This window comes from Callorhinus ursinus, unplaced genomic scaffold (genome assembly GCF_003265705.2).
Source record: "Callorhinus ursinus isolate GAN/ISIS: 27379988/994484 unplaced genomic scaffold, GSC_fseal_2.0 scaffold4, whole genome shotgun sequence".
Taxonomy (NCBI): Eukaryota; Metazoa; Chordata; class Mammalia; order Carnivora; family Otariidae; genus Callorhinus; species Callorhinus ursinus.
Genome location: NW_027397066.1, coordinates 42415665 through 42439555, shown reverse-complemented (window position 1 = coordinate 42439555; position 23891 = coordinate 42415665). Strand labels below are relative to the sequence as shown.

Sequence of the window (23891 nt, the reverse complement as noted above, 5' to 3'; positions counted from 1 at the left end):
TATTTGGTTTTGAGATGTACAGTGTCTTTTCAAATTGATGTATTATAATGAATATAATTATAGGACATTTATGTAACTGAGAAGCAAGAAAAATAAACACAAAGCAAAACAAGTTGAAGGAAATTCTTGCAGTTCTGTATTTAAAAGGTAAAATTCATCATGAGAGCAAAACGTAATTCCACTCAATAACAATGCATTAGTGAATTATAAAAGGCATTAATAGGAGGAGATGCGTGGAACATGGAAGAATTAAAAATGAAGTAAAAAGGACTGGAGATTGTATGGGCTTGAATTATAGAAAAGGTTGAAATACATTAGAAAAACTATTAGTGAAACCAAACTCCCTGTTTATTTATGATAAATTACCTAATTAATACCAAATAATAGATTCATATAGAGAAGATTATGATGATGGTATGGTGTATTATAAAATGCTTTTAAAATATTTATTTAGCAACTACTATACGTCTGAAAATTAGATCTTATTTTAAGAAATAGCAAATAAAATGTGTAATACTCCCTTACCAAAATAACACTGTAGAAGACTTGATTATTCATTAACATATCTGTGCCAACTGTAACTGTTTTCTTCTGATACATTTCTAGAAGTAGAATTGACCCAGTAGTACCTGGGTCAAAAGGTATGAATATTTTTTTGACTCTTATATATTATCAAGTTGTACTTTGAAAGTTTCTGTTATTTTGTAAGTTCTTTTTCTTTACAGTTGATATCCCAGTATATGTGCAGTTCTTTTTTACTTAATGGTATAGCATATGTATTTCCTATGTTACTGGTTTGCAAACTTCATTTTTTAAAAGATTGATTGATTGATTGATTGATTGATTTGAGAGATTATTTTCTTGGCTAGATTCCTGACAGAAAAATTACTGTAACAAAGGTCTAAATATTTGTAATGCCAAATTAATTTCTGGAATGGTGGTAATAATTAGAAGTTCCACTGACAGTGTGTGATATTTTCCATTGTAAGACCTCTTGCCAAACATTTTTTTTTTTTAAGATTTTATTTATTTATTTGACAGAAAGAGACACAGCAAGAGAGGGAACACAAGCAGGGGGGGTGGGAGAGGGAGAAACAGGCTTACTGCAGAGCAGGGAACCCGATGTGGGGCTTGATCCCAGGACCCTGGGATCATGACCTGAGCCAAAGGCAGACGCTTAACGACTGAGCCACCCAGGCTCAGTCAAATATTTTTTAGTTTTATTTATAGATTAATCTTTGTCGATAACTGAATTAAGATTCCACCCACCTTGAATCATATCTTTTGAAATTATTAAGTGCTACTTGCAGCTTTTTGGATTAATACAGTGTTAGATTATTAGGTCTGAAGGGAGTTCACCTTCCTACCCATTGCTCTTCTTTCAGGCATATCAAATTGTCATTTTATACGATAAAATTTGGCTTTTTCGGTCCTGTCCAGGGCTAATTGTACTTTGATTTAGAATAAAGGAAGTTATTTTTTGCCATATTTAAAAACTTTAAACTTGTAGAGCATAATAGAAAAAAGTAATATAATGTCAAATTAAGGTGAAACAGGTATCTCATTTTCATTGTTAACAGACCCTACTTCCTGCCAAACTTAAAAAACAAACCAAAACAAAACACTCCCCAAAATTGGAACTAAGGTAGTATCAAAACTAAGGAACCTATGTCACCTCAAAACCATTTAAGATGATATTTTGCAGTTACATTAACAAATATGAAGTGTGCCTTTTCTTATACATTTAATAAAATAAGATCTTCTTAAAACTTTATCTGTCAGTATTTCTTTGGTTGGCCTAGAATTAAACAAACAAAAGCTCTCTCAATAAAATAAATCGTGAAAAAAAATGAAGTTTGCAAACTAATAACATAGGAGATACATATACTATACAAAAAGTCTGGCAGAAATCAAAGACATTGCAAAGGAGTTATTTGCTGTATCCTGTGCCAAATAAAACATTCTCCACTCTAATACTCAAGCTCTTTGCTGGGAGAAAGCCTGCTCTAAGAAGGACGACTTGCTGAAAAGAGTTGTTTTCAACTACTCTGTTGAGTGGTCTCATCAGTAAAGAAAGGTAGATGAAAGTCTGGGTTGTAGTAGTTTGAATAATGAATGAAAGGTGAGATAAAGATAGTTAATGTGAGGACTCTTTCAGGATGCTGGATGAAAAAGGAAAAGAGGTGGATACATTAAGGGAGAAGAAAATAGTGGTTCAGATTCTCAGACTGGGTAGACTTATGCAGGTTAGTAGGCTATGTGTAAGGACCCAAAAGAGAGGGAACAATACAGTGGATTGCAGAGGAGACTGGAGGAGATGCAACCAGGAGCAAATGGTTAGCTTTTGGGAAGCTTGCCTCCATTGAGAAAGATGGTAAATACGTTGAAGACATAGGTAAATCTAATTGGGATGAAGACAAGGTCTAAACTGTCCTTAGAGAGTAGGAAGGTGTAGAGAAAAGAGTTAATATAGCAGGCTCCAGACTGCTGCCCTTAGAAATACTTGTTTGCAGTGTTGGCTCTTGGCTGGTGTCTGGGAACTTAGACTTTAGGAGGGTCCCCAGTATTACCAAAATTGATAGGAAGGGTTCACTGAGCCTAAACTGTTTGAACAAACAATGTGGTTTATACTGAACACCTGCTTTCCTTCTGGGAATCTGGAATTTTGGTATACTAAGTAGAGGGTGCATGTTTACCAGTTCTTGATAGAAGCCTTGGGCACTGAGTGTCTAATGAGCATTCCTGGTAGACAATATTATATACATGTTGTCAAAACTAGTTGCTGCAGGAATTAAGCACATCCTTGTGTCTTCACTGAGAAGAAATTCTTACAAGTTTGCTGTTGGTTTCCTCTGGACTTTTCCCTATGTGCCTTTTCCTTTTGCTGATTTTGCTTTGTGTCCTTTTGCTGTGGGTACAACTATATACTGAGTCATGTGAGTCCTCCTAGTGAATCATCAAACTTGAGGGTAGTTTTGTGGACCTCTAGCACAGAGGGAGTGACCTGGAAGGCTGAAAATGATGGTTGAGATTTGGAACAGTGTGTTAGGAACAGAAATCGTGGGCATCAGAGGAAGAGAGAACAATGGTGTAAAAATTTGCAATGAAGAGTTAGTGGAGTGTAGACATATTTTCTGTTTTGGAAATTGATTATTCAGCAAATATTTATTGAGTATTTATCAGGCATTGGGCCAGACGTTTGGGGTGTAAAGATAATTAAGATACCATACCTACCCATAAACAACTCATTATTTATCAGAGTAGGGAGTTAGGCTTGTAAACATATTTATAATAAGTGTGATAAAGACTGCAAAGAGAGAATGTAGTCAGGTATTACGCGAACATGGAAGATAGAGTCTGGAAAGTGGACTTCCAGGGAATGAGCTATAATTGAGAATTTCTAGGAAAGAGTGTCATTCTAAGAATTTTGGTTACACTGAAGAAGAAGAAAAAAAATTTTTTAAAGAGAAGATACAAGGAGGTATCCAGGTAGTAGATCAACAGGTTAGGGGTACCAAAGTTAAATATTAAAATGAATTTGGAAGGAAAGTGATCTATTGGGAAATGGAGATTCTTTTTTTTTTTTTTTAAGATTTTATTTATTTGAGAGAGCATGTGTGGGGAGGGGCAGAGGGGAGGGAAAAAGAAAAAGCCACCCAGGCACCCCTGGGAAAGGGAGATTTGAATTAGATAAAGATGAGAGTGCAGGGTAACAGATTGGAGTGGCTTACACTTTGAGTTATAGCTATAGAATTGTAGGAATGAGGTGACAGTGAAATGGAAGAAGGTGGGAGAGGTGTAAAAGAAGACTGAAGATTGCATTTAGATTTAGGTGTAAATTTGCTGTTTCTCTACAAAGCTTTACTAGGTATATTACATGAACTTTCAAAACTACCTCAAATTACATAAAAGCAAAATTGGCCTTGTACATGCTTTTTAAATTTTTAAAAAAGCGATATAGGTCTTCTATTGTAGGATCTTGTTATCGTGAGGTATTTTTTTTTTTTAAAGATTTTATTTATTTGAGAGAGAGAGAATGAGAGATAGAGAGCACGAGAGGGAAGAGGGTCAGAGGGAGAAGCAGACTCCCCGCTGAGCAGGGAGCCCGATGTGGGACTCGATCCCGGGACTCCAGGATCACGACCCGAGCCGAAGGCAGTTGCTTAACCAACTGAGCCACCCAGGCGCCCCTATCGTGAAGTATTATGTAGAAGATGTTCAGTGGTTGTGATTTGAATGGATTCTCTTCAAGTACTGGTAGACTTGAAAACTTGTAATAGGTAAGAGTTAAATAGGTTAAGTTTAATGTATTTTATCTTGTCATATTTGTCATTCTTGGAAAAAAGTTTCGGTCTTTTACCATTTCTGAAGCAATGAGTGTTTTAACCATAATTGAGGAAAGGGTCTTTTAGGTAATAGGCATAGATGTAGATATAGCACACGTCTACATGTCTACATTTTCTTTTATACCATCTAAATGGATTGACAATAGGTTTTGAATGGTGAGATAACTGTTGGTAGCACTTTGTCAGTGCTTACTTTCTTCTTTATTTCTTCTCTCCCTCTCCTACTTCTCCCTCCCCACTTCTCCTTACATTTTTCCTTCTCCTGCCTTTATTGCCTGTATGTACCCTGGAGACCTGTTAAAATTAACAGCCATTGCTCATCTCCACCAGTAACATTCAAAGCTAGAAAAAAAAACCTATTAAAATAATATGCTTTGAAGTTAGTTTTTAAGGTCTAGGCGGTAGCTCAAATATTTTTAAATGAATCATTTTTTTCTTTTGTTTATGTAGTGCTGGTTAGTTAACTTTCAGTCTCTTATTATTTTTTTATTTTTTATTTTTTAAAAAAAATTTAAAGATTTTATTTATTTGAGAGAGAGAGAGCACGAGCAGGAGGGAGGGGTAGAGGGAGAGAGAGAAACAGACTCCCTGACGGGCAGGGAACCCGATGTGGGGCTCCACCCTGGGACCCTGCGGTCATGACCTGAGCTGAAAGGCAGACGCTTAACCGACTGAGCCACCCAGGTGCCCTGTTGTTTGGAGATTTTAAAAGAGAAAGCAGAGTACAGTTGGGGTTCACTCCTATGGGCTGGGGAGACTTCAAGGACTTTAAGCACAGCATTATCTTGACACTTGTTCCAGGTATTCTTGTTCAGTGGGTGGGAAGTGAAAGCAAGGAAATGGAAAAATCATGAGCACCAAGTTAATGGCTAGTAGAAAAGCTAAACACTCTCATATAGTGATAATCTTGTCACTGGGTAATTTTTCTTGGGACATTTTTTGGGGGGTGAGATGAAGGAAGAGGAATGTTTACCATATGTTCCTAAGATACAACTTAACAAAAAAGTATGACTGAAGAGGAACTGAGTGAATGTCCTTGGAACTCTAAATTCTTACTCTGAAGAATAACTAGCCTGACTTAAAAGGAGCCCTGACCTGCAGGAACAACAGGGCAATTAATTAGCTGGTTGTGCTCCTGGGTAAAGAATCACATGGCCAATAAGGAAATATTCAGGCTCTACAAAGAAAGGAAATTAGGTTTTAAGCTCATCCCGGACCGCTCCCTCCAATTTAGCATATTACATGGCAGCAAACTATAGGTATTCAATAAAATAATTTAATCTGTGTTAAATGTCTTAATGGCTGGGATGAAAGGGGAAGACTTTTCTATTTAGGAGACTTGGAGGGTGGCTCCTGGGTGGGTTAGTTAAGTGTCGGGCTCTTCTTTTTGGCTCAGGTCATGATTTCAGGGTCATGAGTCGGAGCCCCAGGTTGGACTTTGTGCTGGGCATGGACCCTGCTTAAGATTCTTTCCCTCTGACCTTACCCTGCTTGGCGTGCCTGTGCTCTCTTTCTCTCTCAAAAAACAGAAACAAACAAAAAAAACCAGAGGAGACTTGGAGGTATCTGGTTGTTGCTTTTCTAAAAAATTTCAAAGACCAGTTGGAAGGAGATGGTTAATTGAAATAATAAACATGGTTGAGGCGTGCCAGGGTGGCTCGGTTGGTTAAATGTCTGCCCTCGGCTTAGGTCATGATCCCAGGGTCCTGGGATTGAGTCCCACATCAGGCTCCCTACTCAGCAGGGAGCTGCTTTTCCCTCACCCTCTGCCCTTCTCCCTTCCCCCTCCCCACTCGTGCACGTGTGCGCGCGCTCTCTCTCAAATAAATAAATAAGTTCTTTTAAAAAATAAACATGGTTGAAATGGAGACGATTCATAGAAAAAACCTTCAGACCAATGGAGATAATACTTGGAGATGGAAATTTATAATTTATACTCAGTAAACATTTGTTGATTGTCCTCTTCCCTAAGGGAAATAGATGAAAAGGAGGTACATTATCTAGAGACTTCACTGAGAGCTATCACCTAGCATTTCACACCTTTTCCTCATTTCAGGAGTTTTGAGGTTGGAAGTGAGTTATCTCTTGGGGCAAGTAGAACCACATTGCAGTGAGGCATATAGACAGAAAATGAATTGAGTCTGTCAGTCTTAGAATGGCATTAATGCCAGAATTATGTAGAAAAATAACAGTTGCAGGTATATGTTTAGAATGAAAAGAACTTTGGCTTGGACTTAGGTAGTTGCGTTGTAATCTTTTCCGTAAATAGTATCCATTATTTATGTCATTCAGTGCTATAAAATAATGTATAAAATTACTTAAGATTATGATAAAATGGTCTCCAATGCCACCATCCACATGTAGGGAAGTCTAGATAATGATGTAGACCACAACCTGGCCACCGAAGTGTTTTGTTTGCCTTGCAGAGTATTTTAAAAAGATGGGAAATTTTACATAGAAATCTGGTTTCCCAACTCCTCTTAGAGAAAGAAAACCATACAATCTCTCAGACGTGGGCCTGCATTCTAATATGATAGTAATCAGCTGAATCTGACCCATGACGCCCCCCCACCCATTCTGTATACCCTCCACTTGGCCCGTCTCCGCCGTTCCTTACTGCTTTCGCACAGCCCATGTTAATTCGATTTCCCTGTTTAGCTGTACTGATGGTTGAGTTAAAAACCCCTGACCTGGCCAGCTGTTTGAGGCAGAGTATCTCAGGAGATCCCTCTTACTAGTGTAGGCTACCTAAAGTGCAGTACAGTGTATTTATAAGGGTTGTTAAGACAGTGACTCTTAAGGGTTCTCATCTTAGAAAAAAAATTTGTAACTATGTGAGGAGATGGATGTTAAACTTATTGTAATCATTTCACAATATAGACATGTATCAAATCATTATGTTGTATACCTTAAACTAATACAGTGTTATATGTCAAGTATATCTCAGTAAAACTGACAAATTTTGGCTTCAGGATCCAACAAAAGTCATATTTAAATATCTCAGTTTTTATTTCTAGGTGCAATCTGCCAGTACCAATGTGTTCATGAGTATTTTATTCTTTCCTAATAACTTACACAAAGAAATAGTCAAGTGCCCAAACAATCCTTATGATTTTTGCGGACATTTAAAAGCTTAAAGATATTAAAATGTACTACCTCAGTTCTGTTTCTTTGGGGGCTCTTATAGCAAGTGTTGTATTACTTGTAAGTTTAAGTAGGCAGGCAGCTATCACATTGTTCTAGGTGGTTTTTTTTTTAGCATTTTCTGGCTGTAACAACAGTGTGGATATGCTGGCCTCAGAAAATGCTAACTGATCAACTTGCATTCTTAGACATGCTACTGCTTTTTTGAGTGTTAACACGTGCTCTTGACCTAAAGAATAATCAGTAGCAGAGATCATAGCTTTCTAGTACTTAGTTGGAAGAATCTCAGTAATTTTTACAAATTAGATAATTGTGTTGTTTTCTATTACATTAATATTTTGCTTACAAACAGAGCCACAAAGAAGTCATTTCTTTTCTGTGTTCTCAGCCTCTTATACAAAAGTTTTGATTCAGCTGCTAAGATTGCTTGTTACATTTCATAAATTGCTAATTACAGTGTGTCTCAAACTTCCATTGTTACTCTGTATATCAAGTTGCATCTGTTTACTTGACCTTTGATTAAGTTAAATGGCTGTTTTTCAACGACATGTAATAACATATTTTTCTTCTTTTTTAAAAATAGATTTGGACTGAGCAACAAATTTGAATCAGAATTCCCTTCTTCATTAACCGGAAAAGTGAGTGTCTATCATTTACTTAGGTACTATTTTTTCCTAACAAATTATAGAAATAATTATGCAAATGAGACATGTTTATTGACATTGATATTACAGTATTGTTATTTCTTAAAATTTTTCTTTAGGTAGCTCCTGAAGAATTTAAAGCCAGCATCAACAGAGTTAACAGTTGTCTTAAGAAGAACCTTCCTGTTAATGTACGTTGGCTACTTTGTGGCTGCCTTTGTTGCTGCTGCACATTAGGTTGCAGTATGTGGCCAGTTATTTGCCTCAGTAAAAGAGTAAGTTGAATTAATATATTTTAATTTAAATTTAGAAATAGACAAGCAAGTCTTGCATTTATCTAGTTTTTATTTTTTGTACTGAATGAGTCACACCATGCTGAATACTATAAAAAATGATTTGATCCAGTAGAGGAGTGATTAAGTAAAATTATGGCATGTCTGCATGCTGTTATATTAAATTTAATTATAAATTTAATTCATAATTTTTATGATCTAAGAAATTACCCAAGAGTAGAATAGAATACAACATTCTCTCTGTATATACATTTATGGTGGTATAGCATAGTGATTGAGAATGCTGGGTTCCGGTCTACCACTTATCTCTGTGACTCTAGGCAGGTTTCCTAACCTCTGTCATCTCTAGTTGACTTATCTGTAAAATGGCACTATTCACCTACCTGCTTGAATAGGATTGTTTTAACTATAAAATGAAATAGTGTATATAAAGCTATTAGCTAAATAGTTCAAATAACTAATAGACATTGACTAATAGCATTATTACTAATACATAAGGTCGTACCCATAGAAGAAATAACATGGTTACAATGTTTATTTCTAGTTGGTAAGACTATGGGGAATTCTGGTTTCTTTTTAAGAAATTTTTTCTTTTGTATTTTACAAGTTTTCTGAGATGAGTACATAGTGATTCTTTATGGCAGATTGTTATAGATGGAACACATTACATTTTTGTTAAGTTTTTAAAAAGTATGGTAGCTATATGTATAAAAATGAAATACTTTTGAAACTGAATGAATGGTTTGTGTGGCTACATTTCATTTTGTCATCAAATAATGATAGGAAATATGGAAAAGCAAATTCTGTTTGTCCCTTGATTTCTGTTGTAAAATAAGCAATATATTACTACTGAAAAAAATTTTTAACTGATACATTTTATTCATAAGAAGATAATACCTTTGTAATAGAATTGATTTTGTAATATTTACTGTAATATTTGTAATATTTATTTTTTCTCCAAGAATATTTCTTATTTTTTCCCTTATATTTCTGACCAGATCATCTTCAGACTACATAATTTTTTTTTAATTTTTTTTTTTTTTGGTTTTCATTTGTCCCTTGATCCACAATTGAATTTGCAGCTCTTGGAGTTTAGATTCTCTCACTACCTCCTACTCTTCGGGCTTTTTCATTGTTTAAATGACTGCTGTCTCAGGGCGCCTGGGTGGCTCAGTTGGTTAAGCATCTGCCTTTGGCTCAGGTCATGATCTTGGGGTCCGGGGATCAAACCTCGAGTTGGGCTCCCTGCTCAGTGGGGAGCCTGCTTCTCCCTCTGCCCCTCCCCTCTACTTGTGCTCTCTCTCTCTCTCAAGAAAATAAATAAAATCTTTAAAAAAAAAAATAACTGCTATATCCCACTTGGTTGGCAATTTGCTGTTGTTTAACCCAAGGAATCATAAGAATTTTATTTTAGAAATCTGTGTGATCCAGTTTTTTTGAGGTTTTGAGATCTTTTGTTTTTTACCTTTTTTTTTTAAGATTTATGTATTTGTTTATTTAGAGAGCAAGCAGGGGGAGGGGGAGAGGGAGAGGGAGAGCAAGAATCTCAAGCAAACTCCCCACTAAGCACAGAGCCCAATGTGGGACTCGATCCCATGGCCCTGAGATCATGACCTGAGCGGAAATCAAGAGTCTGATGCTTAACCAACTGAGCCACCCAGGCGCCCCTGTTTTTTACTTTTTAAATGAGAAAACAAGATATTGCAATGTGTGTACAGTGTAGGATTTATAAAATAAAACTCAACTTCTTACTCTTTTCCATGCATTTTTAGCAATATGAGATCATTTTTCAGATGATTTCATTAAATTCCTTTTTATTTGAGTCATAGGATAGATTGATTTTCTTAGGCTATTCTCATCTATAGTTTCGGAAAGTACGTTTCATTTAACAATGCAGTATTCAGTCTAAGGTCTCTCTTTGTATGTATATGATTTAATCTTATATGGACTTTATTATCTAGTGAGTGCAAACAAGTATGATTACAATTTAAATAAAAAGCTGTGCATTTCCGTGTCTTGGGGATAAACTATTATATACCCATGGAGAGAGTGACACTTCATGCATGTATGAGGGTGTTAGAGACCCTCAAAAAAGTGGTGCTGTGTACGATGGGAGCAGGATCATTTAGAGCAAGGATTTTTAACTTTTTATTTGTCGTGGATCCTTTTGGTGTTCCAGGGAAGTCTGTGAACCCTCTCTTGGAATAATGTTTTATTTGTATTTTAAAAGGTTTAATGTATTTTAAATGTATGAAATGAAGAATATGAGATTATAAAGGAAACCGATTATATGAAATAAACTTATCAAAGTACTAAAACTCCTCAATTAGGGGTGCCTTGGGTGGCTCAGTAGGTTGAGTGTCTGCCTTCAACTCAGGTCATGATCTTAGGGTCCTGGGATCGAGCCCCACCTGGGACTCCCTGCTCATTGGGGAATGTGCTTCTCCCTCTCCTCCCTGTCCCTCTGCTCTCTCTCCATCTCTCGCTCTTTCTCAAATAAAGAAAATCTTAAAAAGTTGCCTCAAATATATTATTTATAAATGTTTATTAATGCATACAAAATAAGATAGCAAAGAATCTGTGGTAATATGATGTGATAGGAAAAATCTGATTTCTATGAGTGATAGAGATACAGGTCCTGTTTAGTCTACCACAGTTAGTTGCATACATTCATAATCTAAGGGAACTATACCACATTTCAGTTAGAGATCAGTGAAAATAAAGATGTTTCATCCACTTTCATGGATTCCTAGAATTTTGTCTAGGTATTCGATGTTAAGAATAAGAACCCTTGATTGAGAGTACTAGTATAAATATAGGCTAAAACCCTGCCTGATTGTTAGCCTCTGAACCTTTCCTTTGCCCTCATTTGTGATGGTGGAATATGGTTAGAATTGTCTCAGATATTTAAGACAAACCAGGACCAAAGGCATACCAAAGTATCAGCTCAGCATTTTCACCTTCATGACATTATTCAATAATTTGGGTAACTAGATTTCTCCCTTAATTTTGAAATCCATCTCCAACTGAGTGTCCCTTTTTATGAACTGACCTTGTTCTGGAGAGATTGTTTTTAAATCTGTATTATCATTGTTGTTCTTCTAAATTGCCTTTCCTTTTTTAAAAAAATTGTTATAAGCTATTTTTGAAAATTATTTACTATACAGCAAAATTCACTATTTTTGGTATATAGTTTTACGATTTTTGACAAATGCATATGGTTGTGTAACTATCACCACAACCAAGATATATTACTATTCTCTCCAAAAACACACTTACTTGTGCTGTCCCTTTGTAGTTATAGTCTTTTCAGCTCTTAAACCCTGACTACCACTGATCTGTTTGCTATCCTTAGAGTTTTGCCTCTTCTAGCTTGTTATATAAATGGAATTATACAGTATATGTAGCCTTTTGAATTTAGCTTTTTTCATTTAGTTAATGCATTCTAGATTCATCTATTTTGTTGCATGTATCAATAGTTTATTCCTTTTTTTTTTTTTTGCTGAGTAGTATTCCATTGTATGGATGTGTCATAATTTGTTTATCCACTTTCCAACTGAAGAACATTGCGTGGTTTCCAGTTTTGGTGATTTTGAATAAAGATGCTATATATGGGGGTGCCTGGATGGCTCAGTCGTTAAGCATCTGCCTTCGGCTCGGGTTGTGGTCCCAGAGTCCTGGGATCGAGCCCCGCGTCGGGCTACCTACTCAGTGGGGAGTCTGCTTCTCCCTCTCCCTTTGCTGCTACGCCCCCTGCTTGTGCTCTCTCTCTCTGTCAAATAAATAAAATCTTTATTAAAAAAATGATGCAATAAATATTCACATGTATGTTTTTCTGTGAACATAAGTTTTTACTTTTAGGAGTTGGGTTGCTGGATCCTATAGTAACTGTATGGTTAATTTTATAGGAAACTTCCAGATTGTTTTCCCAAGTGACTCTACCATTTTACATTCCAGCCAACAATATATGAGAGTGCCAGTTGTTCAAGCATCTTTGCCAGGACTTGGTATTGTTAGTTTAAGAAATTTTAGTCATTCTGATAGATGTGGGGGCATCTCATTCTGGTTTTAATTCACATTATCCTCATGACTAATGGTATTGAGCACCTTGCCATTTGTAAAACCTCTTTGTTAGAGTGTATTCAAATATTTTGCCCATTTTTAAAGAGTTATTTCTTATTGTTGAGTTTTGAGAGTTCTTTATATGTTCTGAATATAAAAGTCCCTTGTCAGGTTAATAACCAAATATATTTTTCCAGTCTGTAGCTTGTCTTTTTATTTTCTTAATGTCTTTGGCAGAGCAAAATTTGATTTTGATGAAGTCTGATTTATCAGTTTTTAAGAAATGGATTGTGTGTTTGGTGTTATATCTAAGGATTCTTTGCCTGAAGCAAGGTCACAGACTTTTTCTCCTATGATCTCTTCTGCATTTTACTTTCAGATCTGTGACCCGTTTTGAGTCAGTTTTTGTATAGGTGTGAGGCACAGGTCAGAGTTCATTTTTTTGCATAGGACTATGGGTTTTCTAGCACCATGTGTTGAAAAGACTGTTTTTTCTTCATTAAATTGCCATTGTACATTGACAAAAATCAGTCGACCATATTTATGTGGATCTATTTCTCTACTCTGTTCTATTGATTTCCATGTGTCTGTCTTGATTTTAATACCATATTTTATTTATTTATTTGACAGAGAGAGAGAGAGAGACAGCTAGAGAGGGAACACAAGCAGGGGGAGTGGGAGAGAGAGAAGCAGGCTTCCTGCTGAGCAGGGAGCCTGATGGGGGGCTTGATCCCAGGACTCTGGGATCATGACCTGAGCTGAAGGCAGACGCTTAATGACTGGACTGGAGCCCTATAGTAAGTCTTGAAATCAGGTAGGGTGTATTCCAAACTTGTTCTTATTTTTCAGGATGGTTTTGGCTATTCTAATTTCTTTGCCTTTCCGTGTAAATTTTAGAATCAGCATGCCAGTACTATGTCTAAAATTTTTTTTAATTGGGATTGAATCTATAGATCAATTTTGGGGAAAATTGACATCTTAAGTTTTCCATAGCATGGATATGGTATACCTCTTCAGTTATTTAGGTTTCTTTGATTTTTTTCATCAGTGTTCTGTAGTATTTCGCATAGGATACAGATCCTGCACGTATTTTGTTAGTATCTCTTTGTGCTTAGTGCTGTTGTTAATGGCATTGTTTTTTAAATTTTGATTTCCAGTTCATTGCTAGTATATAACAAGTACAATTGATTTTTATATATTAACTTTGTATCCTGTGACCTTTCCAAATTCACTTATTAAATTCCAGGAATGTTTTTGTAAATTCCACAGGATTTTCTATGTAGATAATAACCATGTTGTCTGAGAATAGTGATAGTTATATTTCTTAGTTTCTAATCTGCATACCTTTTATTTATTTTTCTCTTTTTTTCCACTGGGCAAGACTTCCAGTGAAGTGTTGAATAGGAGTGATGAGAGTGGACTCTGCTTCAGTCCTGATTTTCTCAGGACTGAGAAAATTGTTTTTCAATTTCATTGATTTTTGCTCTTGTTTTTATTATTTCTTCTTCTTGTTTTGGATTCCGTTTACTGTTTTTTAGTTTCTTAAAATCGATGCAGAGGAAATTGATGTGAGAGTTTTCTTTTTTATATGCTGATAATATGCATATAAAGCTAAAATTTTTCTCTAAAGCACTGCTTTGACTGCATTCCATATTTTACTTTCACTCAGTTCAAAATATTTTGATTTTCCCTGAGACTTCCTCTTTGATTATGTGTTATTAAGAAGTGTGTTATTTAACCTCCAAATATTTAGGAATTTTGCAGACACTTTTGCGTTACTGATTCCTAGGTTGTCAGGGAGCATACTTTGTGTGATTTCATTTTTTAAAATGTGTTGTTTTATCTTATGGCCTCAAATATAGTATATTTTGTTAATAACATCTTTACAATTTTTGTTTTTACTTTTGCAGCCTTATTGAGATATAATTCACATACAATAAACTGCACATATTTAAAGTGTACCATTTGATGAGTTTTGTCATATAATTAACATGTACATGTGTACATCAAAATAGTGAACATCTTCATCACCCCCAAAAGTTTCCTTGTGTCTCTTTGTAGTCCCTCCACCCCTCCCAGGCAACTGCTGATCTGCTTTCTGGCAGTATTAGTTTGCATTTTCTAGAGTTTTATGTAAATGGAACTATACAATATGTGTTCTTTTTTTGTTTCTTTTACTCATAATTATTTTGAGATTCATCTACATTGTTGGATCAGTGGTATTTCATTCCCTTTAATGCTGAGTGATGTTTTATTGTGTGGATATACCACATTATTTGATTGCCATTTGTGTTTCCAGTTTTCGTCTATATAAATAAAACTGCTATGACTATTCTTGTTCAAGTTTTTTTGTAAACATGTACTTTCTTTTCTCTTGAGTAAAAATTTCTGGGAATAGAGTAGCTTGATCATATAGTGTATATCTGTTTAACTTTTTAAGGAACAGAGAAACTATTTGCCAAAGTGATGCTATTACTTTACATTTCTACCAGCAGTGTCTCTTCTTTTTTTTTAATAATTTTTTATTGTTATGTTAATCACCATACATTACATCATTAGTTTTTGATGTAGTGTTCCATGATTCATTGTTTGTGCATAACACCCAGTGCTCCATGCAGGATGTGCCCTCTTTAATATCCATCACCAGGCTAACCCATCCCCCCACCCCTCTCCCCTCTAGAACCCTCAGTTTGTTTTTCAGAGTCCATCGTCTCTAATGGATCGTCTCCCCCTCCGACTTACTCCCCTTCATTCTTCCCCTCCTGCTATCTTCTTCTTTTTTTTTCTTAACATATATTGCATTATTTGTTTCAGAAGTACAGATCCGTGATTCATCAGTCTTGTACAATTCACAGTGCTCACCATAGCACATACCCTCCCCAGTGTCTATCACCCAGCCACCCAGTCCCTCCCACCCCCCACCACTCCAGCAACCCTCAGTTTGTTTCCTGAGATTAAGAATTCCTCATATCAGTGAGGTCATATGATACATGTCTTTCTCTGATTGACTTATTTCACTCAGCATAACACCCTCCAGTTCCATCCACATCATTGCAAATGGCAAAATTTCATTCCTTTTGATGGCCGCATAATATTCCATTGTGTATATATACCACATCTTTATCCATTCATCTGTTGATGGACATCTTGGCTCTTTCCACAGTTTGGCTATTGCCAGCAGTGTCTCTTCTGCTGTATTCTTGCCAACATTTAGTATGGTTAGTCTTTTTAATTTTAGTCATCCTAATAGGAGTGTAGTGTTATCATTATGGCTTTGATTTGTATTTCCTTAGTAATAAATGACATTGAGCATCTTTTCATGTTTATTTAACATTTGTGGATGTTCTTTGTTGAAATCTTCCATCTTTTTGCCCATTTTTTATTGAGTTGTTTCTTTATTGTTGAGTCTTGAGAATTGTTTATATATTATGGGTACAAGTATATGCTTTAAAAAGATTTCTCCCAGTTAGTGGTTGACTTTTCATCCCCTAATGTCTTTTCAAAAGCAGAAATTTCTAATTTTAATAAAATCCAGTTTGTTCATTTGTTCTTTTATGGATTGTGCTGTTAGTGTTATATCTAATAACTCTTCCTAAGCTTAAGTACAAAGATTTTTTTTCCTGTGTTTCCTCTAGAATTTTTATAGTTCAAGCTTTTACTTTTTGGTCTAAGGTTCATTTGAGTTAAAATTTTTATATGGTGCAGTGTATCGATTGAAGTTAAATTTTTTTTTTTTTTTTGCATATAGATATCCTGTTGTTCCATTCACATTTGTTATAAAGGCTATTCTTTCTTCACTGAATTGCCTTTGTACTTCTGTTGGAAATCAGATGTCAGTGTGTGTGTGTGTATATATATATATAATATATCTGTTTCTTAGCTCTGTTGTGTTCTGTTGATGTATTTGTTTATTTTGATGCCAATACCATACTGTCTTGAGTATTGTAGCTTTATAATTACATCTTATACTTGGATAGTGTTAGTTCCCCAACTTCATACTCCTTTTTCAAAGTGGTTTTTGCTTTTTACATTGTTTGTATTACATATGGATTTTAGAATCAGCTTGTTGGTTTCTACAAAGGAAATGCTCTTGGAATTTTAGTTTGGATTGCATTGAATCTATGCATCAATTTTGGGAAATTGACATCTTAAAAATATTTAGTCTTTTGACCCATGAAACAGTGTCTCACTCCATTTGCTTCAGTCTAACATTTTTTTCTGAGCAATGTTTTAAGTTTTGAGTGGATATGTCTTGCAAATCTTTATATAGATTTATACTCAAGTATTATTCTTATACTATTTCAAATGGTATGTATTTTTATTTAAAAAAATTTTTTTTGAAGATTTTATTTTGACAGAGAGAAAGAGGGAGAGAACACAAGAAAGGGGAATGACAGGCAGAGGGAGAGGGAGAAGCAGGCTCCCAGCTGATCAGGGAGCCCAATGCGAGGCTCAATCCCAGGTCCCTGGGATCATGACCTGAGCCAAAGGCGGATGCTTAACCGACTGAGCCACCCAGGCACCCCTATTTTTAAATTTTTAAAATTTTAATTCCAGTATAGTTAACATACAGTGTTGTACTAGTTTCAGGTATACAATATATAGTGATTCACCAATTCTGTATGTTACCATTGCTCATCATAATAAGTGTACTCTTTAACCCCGTCACCTATTTCACCCACCCCACCCCCCACCACCCTTCTGGTAACCATCAGTTTCTTATCTATAGTTAAGAGTCTGTTTCTTGGTTTCATTCTCTCTCTCTCTCTCTCTTTTTTTTTTTTTTTTTGCCTCTGCTCATTTGTTTCTTAAATTCCACGTATGAGTGAAATCATATGGTATTTGTCTTCTCTGACTTATTTTGCTTAGCATTACATTCTCTGACTCCATCCATGTTGTTGCACATGGCAAGATTTCGTTTTTTAATGGCTGAGTAATATTCCTGTGTGTGTGTGTGTGTGTGTGTGTGTGTGTGTGTGTGTGTGTGAGTGAGTGTATACCACATCTTCTTTATCCCTTCATCTATCGATGGGCACTTGGGCTGCTTCCATAATTTGGTTATTGTAAATAATGCTGCAGTAAACATAGGGGTGCATGTATCCCTTTGAATTAGTGTTTTGGTATTTTTTTGGGTAAATACCCGGTAGTGTGATTATTGGATCATAGGGTAGTTTTATTTTTAACTTTTTGAGGAACCCCAGACTATTTTCTGGAGTGGCTGCACAGATTTGCATTCCCGCCAGTAGTGTATGAGGGTTCCTTTTTCTCCACATCCTCACCAACACTTGTTGTTTCTTAAGTTTTTGATTTTAGCCATTCTACAGGTGTGAGGTGATACCTCATTTTAGTTTTGATTTGCATTTTCCTGATGCTAAGTGATGATGAGTGTCTTTTCATGTGTCTATTGGCCATCTGTATGTACGTATTTTTTAGAGAAATGTCTGTTCATGTCTTCTGCCCATTTTTTAATTGGATATTTATTTTTTGGGTATTGAATTGTGTACATTTTTAATATATTTTGGGTACTATCCCTTTATTGGATATGTCATTTGCAAATATCTTCTCCCATTCAGTATGTTGCCTATTAATTTTGTTGATTGTTTCTTTCACTGCGCAGACACTTTTTATGTTAATGTAGTCCCAGTAGTTTATTTTTGCTTTTATTTTCCTTGCCTTAGAAGATGTATATAGAAAAATGTTGCTACAGCCAATGTCAGAGAAATTACTGCCTGTGCTCTCTTCTAGGGTTTTTATGGTTTCAGGTCTTATATTTAGGTCTTTAATCCATTTCAAGTTGATGCTTTTGTGTATGGTAGAAGAAAGTGGTTCCGTTTCATTCTTTTGCATGTAGCCATCTAGTTTTCCCAACATCATTTGTTGAAGAGACTGTCTTTTTTCCATTGTATATCCTTTTCTTCTTTGTTGAAGGTTAATTGACCATATAATTGTGGGTTTTTTTCTGGATTTTCTGTTTTGTTCCATTGATCTATGTGTCTGTTTTGAGCCAGTACCATACTGTCTTGATCACTACAGCTTTGTAATATAACCTGAAGTCTGGAATTATATAAATAGTATATATTTTTAGAATTTCAATAATTTTTTCTTGCTAGGGTATAGTTTTGCTAAACTCACCTTTTCCATTAACTTGTAGAGTATTGAATTTCTTTATAGACAATCATATCATCTGCAGTGAAGACAGTATTACTTTTCTTTGTAATATAGATGCTTTTCCTTATTGCACTGACTAGAATCTCCAGGAAAACACTGATTAGAAGTAGTGAGAACAGATACTCTTATTTTGCTCCTGGTCTAGGAGAAATGAACTTATACTTTCTTCATTTCGTATCATCTTAATTGTAGGGTTTTTAAATTTTAAAGATTTTATTTATTTATTTGAGAGACAGCGTGCACAAGCAGGGGTGAGGGGCAAAAGGAGAGGGAGAAGCAGACTCTCCACTGAGCAGGGATCCCCAGGTGGGGCTCAATCCCAGGACCCTGGGATCATGACCTGAGCCAAAGGCAGTTGCTTAACCATCTGAGCCACCCAGGCACCCCAATTGTAGGGCTTTTGTAAATGTTTTTTAATCATCTTGAGGAAGTTTTATTCTACTAGTTTGCAGAAAGTTTTTATCCAGAATACTTGTTGGATTTTGTCAAATGCCTTTTCTTCTTCTTTAGAAAGATTTTTAGATTAGAAATATGTTGAATTACATTGTTTGATGTTAAACCAACCTTGCATTCCTGGAATGAACCCCACTTGGTTGGTCATGTCTATTTCTCTTCTTATATTTCTGTTGGATTTGATAGAATATAACCTAGGGGCTCCTGGCTGGCTCAGTTGGTAGAGTGTTTAACTCTTAATCTCAGGGTCATGAGTTCAAGCCTCACATTGGGTGTGGAGCCTACTTTAAATAAATTAATTAATTTAAAAAAATGTGTTCATGAGGGATATTTTTCTGTAGGCTTTTCTTGTAATATCTGATTTTAGCATCAGGGTAATGATGGGCTCATAAAATCAGTTGGAAAATGTTCTTTTCTCTTCGTTTTCCTGAAGAGTTTATGCAGAATATGCATTGTTTCATCCTTAAATTTTGGAAGAATTCACTGATGAAGCCATTTGGGCCTGGAGTTTTTTGGTTGGAAGAGTTTAAATACACATTCAATTTCTTTAATAGGTATGGGGCTTTTCAGGACATCTATTTTATCTTGGTTGAGCTTCATAGTTTCTGTTTCTCAAGGAAATTGTCCATTTTATCATAGTTGTTTATAATAGGCATAATAATTACTAATTACCTTCTGTAAAATCTCTAGTGATCATTACTTTTCTTATTCCTGAAATTGTTAATTTATCCCTTGTCTCTCTTTTTTTTCCCTGGCCAGTTTGGCTGGAGGCTTATCAATTTTATTAATCAACTCAGAGACCAGCTTTTGGTTTCCTTGTCTATTTCTATTGATTTTGTTTCATATTTCATTGGATTTTAGTTTCACTTTTATTATTTCTTCTTACTTTGAGTTTAATTTTTTTTTTTCTAGTTTCTTAAGGTGGAAACAAAGGTCATTAGTTTGAGACTTTTCTTCTGGTGTTTAGTATTATAAATTTCCCTCCTGAATACTACATTCATTGTATTGCCCAAATTTTGATATGTTGTGTTTTAATTTTCATTCAGTTCATTTTATTTTTATATTTCTCTTGATTTCTTCTGTCACCAATGCATTATTTAGAAGCATTTTCTTTAGCTTTTAGGTAGGGACTTCATAGAGATCTTTTTGTAAATTTAATTTACAAATTAAATTAAAAATTAACAGTGTGGTTAGATAGCACTTTGAATCCTTATAAATATATTAAGGATTATTTTCTAAAATTTGAGCTATCTTGATAAATTGTGTACTTGAAAATAATATGTATTCATCTATTATTGGGTGGAGTGTTTTATAAATATCAATTAAGTTTGTTGATATGTTTAGATCATCTGAATTCTCACTGATTTTCTGGCTATTTTGTGAATTATCAAGAGAGTAGTATTAAAATCTCTTACTATAATTATGTAATTGTGGATTTGTCTATTATAGTTTTTGTTTAATGTATTGTGACACTGTAATTAGGTGCATAAACTTTTAGGTTTTGTATCTACTTTGTGGGTTGACCTCTTTATTGTTATGAAATTGACCTTCTTTATCTTAAATAATTTTTTGAAAACTACTTTGTCTAATACTAATTTAGTCATTTCTACTTTCTTTTGATATTCATGTGGCATATATTCTCTTTTTTTTTTTGCTTTTAACTTATTTTTGCCTTTATTTAAAGTTCATTTCTTGGGATGCCTGGGTGGCTCAGTGGGTTAAGCATCAGCTCAGGTTTTGATCACAGGGTCATGACTTCAAGCCTGGCTGAACGTGGGGTCTACTAATTAATAAATAAATAAATAAATAAATAAATAAATAATAAAAATAAATAAAAATAAATAAATAAATATAAATAAATATAGATCTTATAGGCAGTGTTGGGTCTTGCTCAGTCTGTCAGTCTCTGCCTTTTAGGGATTTTGGACCATTTACATTTATTGACTAGTGATAAACCCAAATTTAAAATTTCATTTTACTGTTTTCTTTTTTCCTACATCAATTTTTTAGTTTCCATTCTCATTTTCTGCCTTTTTATTTTTCTAAATAGTAATTTATTGAGTTGAAATTCACATAACAGAAATTAACCATTATAAGGTGAATGATTTAGTAGCATTTAGTACACAGTATTGTACAATTATCATCTCTATCTTGTTCAGAAACATTTCCATCACTCTGAAGTAGAACTCCTTCTTAACCATTAAGCAATTTCTCTTCATTACCTTCCCCCACCAGCCCTGGCAACCATCATTCTGGGTTTTGTCTCTGGATTTATCCTTTCTGGATATTTCATATAAATGAAAACACAATGTCTGACATTTTGTGTCTGGCTTCTTTTACTTAGGATAATGTTTTTGAGATTCATCCATGTGTCAATACTTTATTCTATTTTATGGCTGAATAATATTCTGTTGTATGTGTATATCACGATTTGTGTATCCATTCAACCATTGATGGACATTTAGACTATTTTCACCGAAAAGATGATTAGTACTTCTATGAACATGAGTGTACATGTATTTGATACTTGTTTCCAGTTCTTTTGGGTATGTACCTAGAAGTGGGGGATCATAAGGTAATTTTATGTTTAACTTCTTTTTATTTTATATATATATTTTTTACAAAGTTGTTTTAAAGGTTTTTTACTTAGTGCACAAGCGGGGAGGACAGAGAGAAGCAAGTTCCCTGCTGAGTGGGGAGACCAACACGGGGTTTAATCCCAGGATCCTGAGGCCATGACCTGAGCCAAAAGAGATGCTTAACCAACTGAGCCACCCAGGCACCCCATTATTTTATCTTATTTTTTTTAAAGAGGGGTGGGGAGGGGCAGAGGGAGAGTGAGAGGGAAAATCTTAACCAGGCTGCATGCCCAGTGTGGAGCCTGAGACAGGGCTTGGTCTCCAGACCCTGAGATTATGACGTGAGCTGAAATCAAGAGTCAGACACTTAACAACTGCATCACCCAGGCTCCCCTCTATGTTTCACTTCTTGGGGAACCAGAGCAGTATTTAGTCTAGGGCTAATTATTTCCCCCAGTGAGGCCAGAGTATCTTGGATAATTTTTTTTTTTTAATTTTTAAAAGATTTTATTTATGTATGTATTTGAGAGAGAGTGCAAGTGGGGTTGGTGGTGGGGGAAAGGAATGAGCAGACTCCCCACTGAGCATGGTGCAGGGCTCGATGCAGTCCCATCTCACGACCCTGAGACCACGACCTGAAGCTAAACGAAGAGTCATACACTCAAGTGACTGAGACACTCAGGAGCCCCTATCCTGGATAGTCCTCTTAATGGCCTGTGAATTGTGATATTTTCTAGTGTGGCTGATGGAAAGAAGCAATTTGCTGGATCTTTGTAAGCTTTGGGCATTGTTAACCTCTAATCCTTTCTAGTAGTTCTTTTTGCTCCTCGTCTGGTAGTTTCTTTACCTGAATGCATTGCTCAGTACTCACCTTAATACTCAGTAGGGACTGCCTGCAGATCTTTGGAGTTCATTCTGTGTGTAGCATTCTCCTCTCTGGTACTCTGTTCTGTGGCTTCCAGCCTCCCTGGTCTCCCCAGACTCTCAGCTCTGTCTCTTTAACTTAGGGAGTACCCAGGCTTTGTCTGGGCTCTCTCCATTTGCTGTGGTCTGGAAAGCTATCATATCAATAAGCTTGGGAAACCATGGGGCCTGTCTCATTTTTTTCTGATGTCTCAGGAATTCAGTGTCTTTTGTTGTCTGTTGTCCATTGTCTTTGAAACAGTTTCATATGTCTTGTCCCCCCCCCTTTTTGTTGTGTCAGGCCAGAGGGTAAATTTGGTACCTGTTGCAGTATCTTTGCTGAAATGAAAGTCTGAATGTTTTCTTTTTATAGAAGCATTTTTGACATGTAAGTACTGCACTAGATGCTGGGGATAGCAAGATGTATTATTAATGCTTTACTCAGATGGCATGTAGTCGGTTTGGACAATTGGCTGAGTGCAGAGGTAGTTTAAGTTTGTAGGTAGTTGTCATACTTTTCATGAAGTACCTCTATTAACAGACAATAAATGTGTGTCCTTAGGGCCTAGAAATATGAAATGGCCACCTATAATCATAAAATATATTTGAAGTCTTATCTTAATCTCAAATATTCATTTGAACTTTTCTTTATAACATGTATTTGTTTTATAGAAAATATCTTAATCTCAAATATTCATTTGAACTTTTCTTTATAACATGTATTTGTTTTATAGAAAATGTTTAAAATGACTTATTAAGTTAACTATTGGAAAAGGAGCATATCTGTCTTTTGAAAATGCAGGTTTCAGCTGCCATTTCTTTATGCTGCTGGTGTGCCATTCTCTGGAAATTACTTATTCATTAATTCAGCTAATACTTCTGAAACCACATTATGGACCTGGTACTGTTTTAGATGCTGTTTAAATATTATTTAGAGTTTATGTGGTTCCTCTTACGGACTTAAAAGGTAGACAAAAAGCAATGAGGTGATTACGAATAATGATAAGTACTTGGGAGACAATAAACAGGAAACCTCAGCCTTTTAATAAGTTCTTTGTAAATGCCTGAGGAGCTTCCAAGTGAATAAAATGCATCAGCTTCATTAAATAGATTTTATGACATTTTCTTTACAAAAGCTTATTTTTGTTTATACATTTGTTTATACTTTGCTTCTTGATTGTGCCTTAATTATAGTATTAGAGTTTAGAAAATTAATGTCCAAGTAAGTGAACTCTTTATGACTTGTATATGCTTTCAGCTTGGCTGATTTTTTGAGGAAACAAGTTTCATAATTTTACT

General features: G+C 35.3%; 1 protein-coding gene across 5 annotated transcripts in view; it reads left to right on the top strand.

The window, feature by feature from the left end:
* CHIC2 (cysteine rich hydrophobic domain 2) overlaps positions 1 to 23891 on the top strand; it is an 85904-nt gene that overhangs the window by 22629 nt on the left and 39384 nt on the right. For 4 of the 5 annotated variants that reach the window (XR_012377915.1, XM_073891685.1, XM_025887348.2 and 1 more), the window contains 2 exons: positions 8074 to 8128; positions 8254 to 8409. Coding sequence is in view for 4 of the 5 variants with exons in the window: in XM_073891685.1 (XP_073747786.1) it covers positions 8074 to 8128; positions 8254 to 8409 (211 nt within the window). In the remaining variant the exon portion in view is untranslated. The remainder of the gene's footprint in view (positions 1 to 8073; positions 8129 to 8253; positions 8410 to 23891) is intronic. The other variant, XM_073891686.1, reaches the window with a different exon arrangement.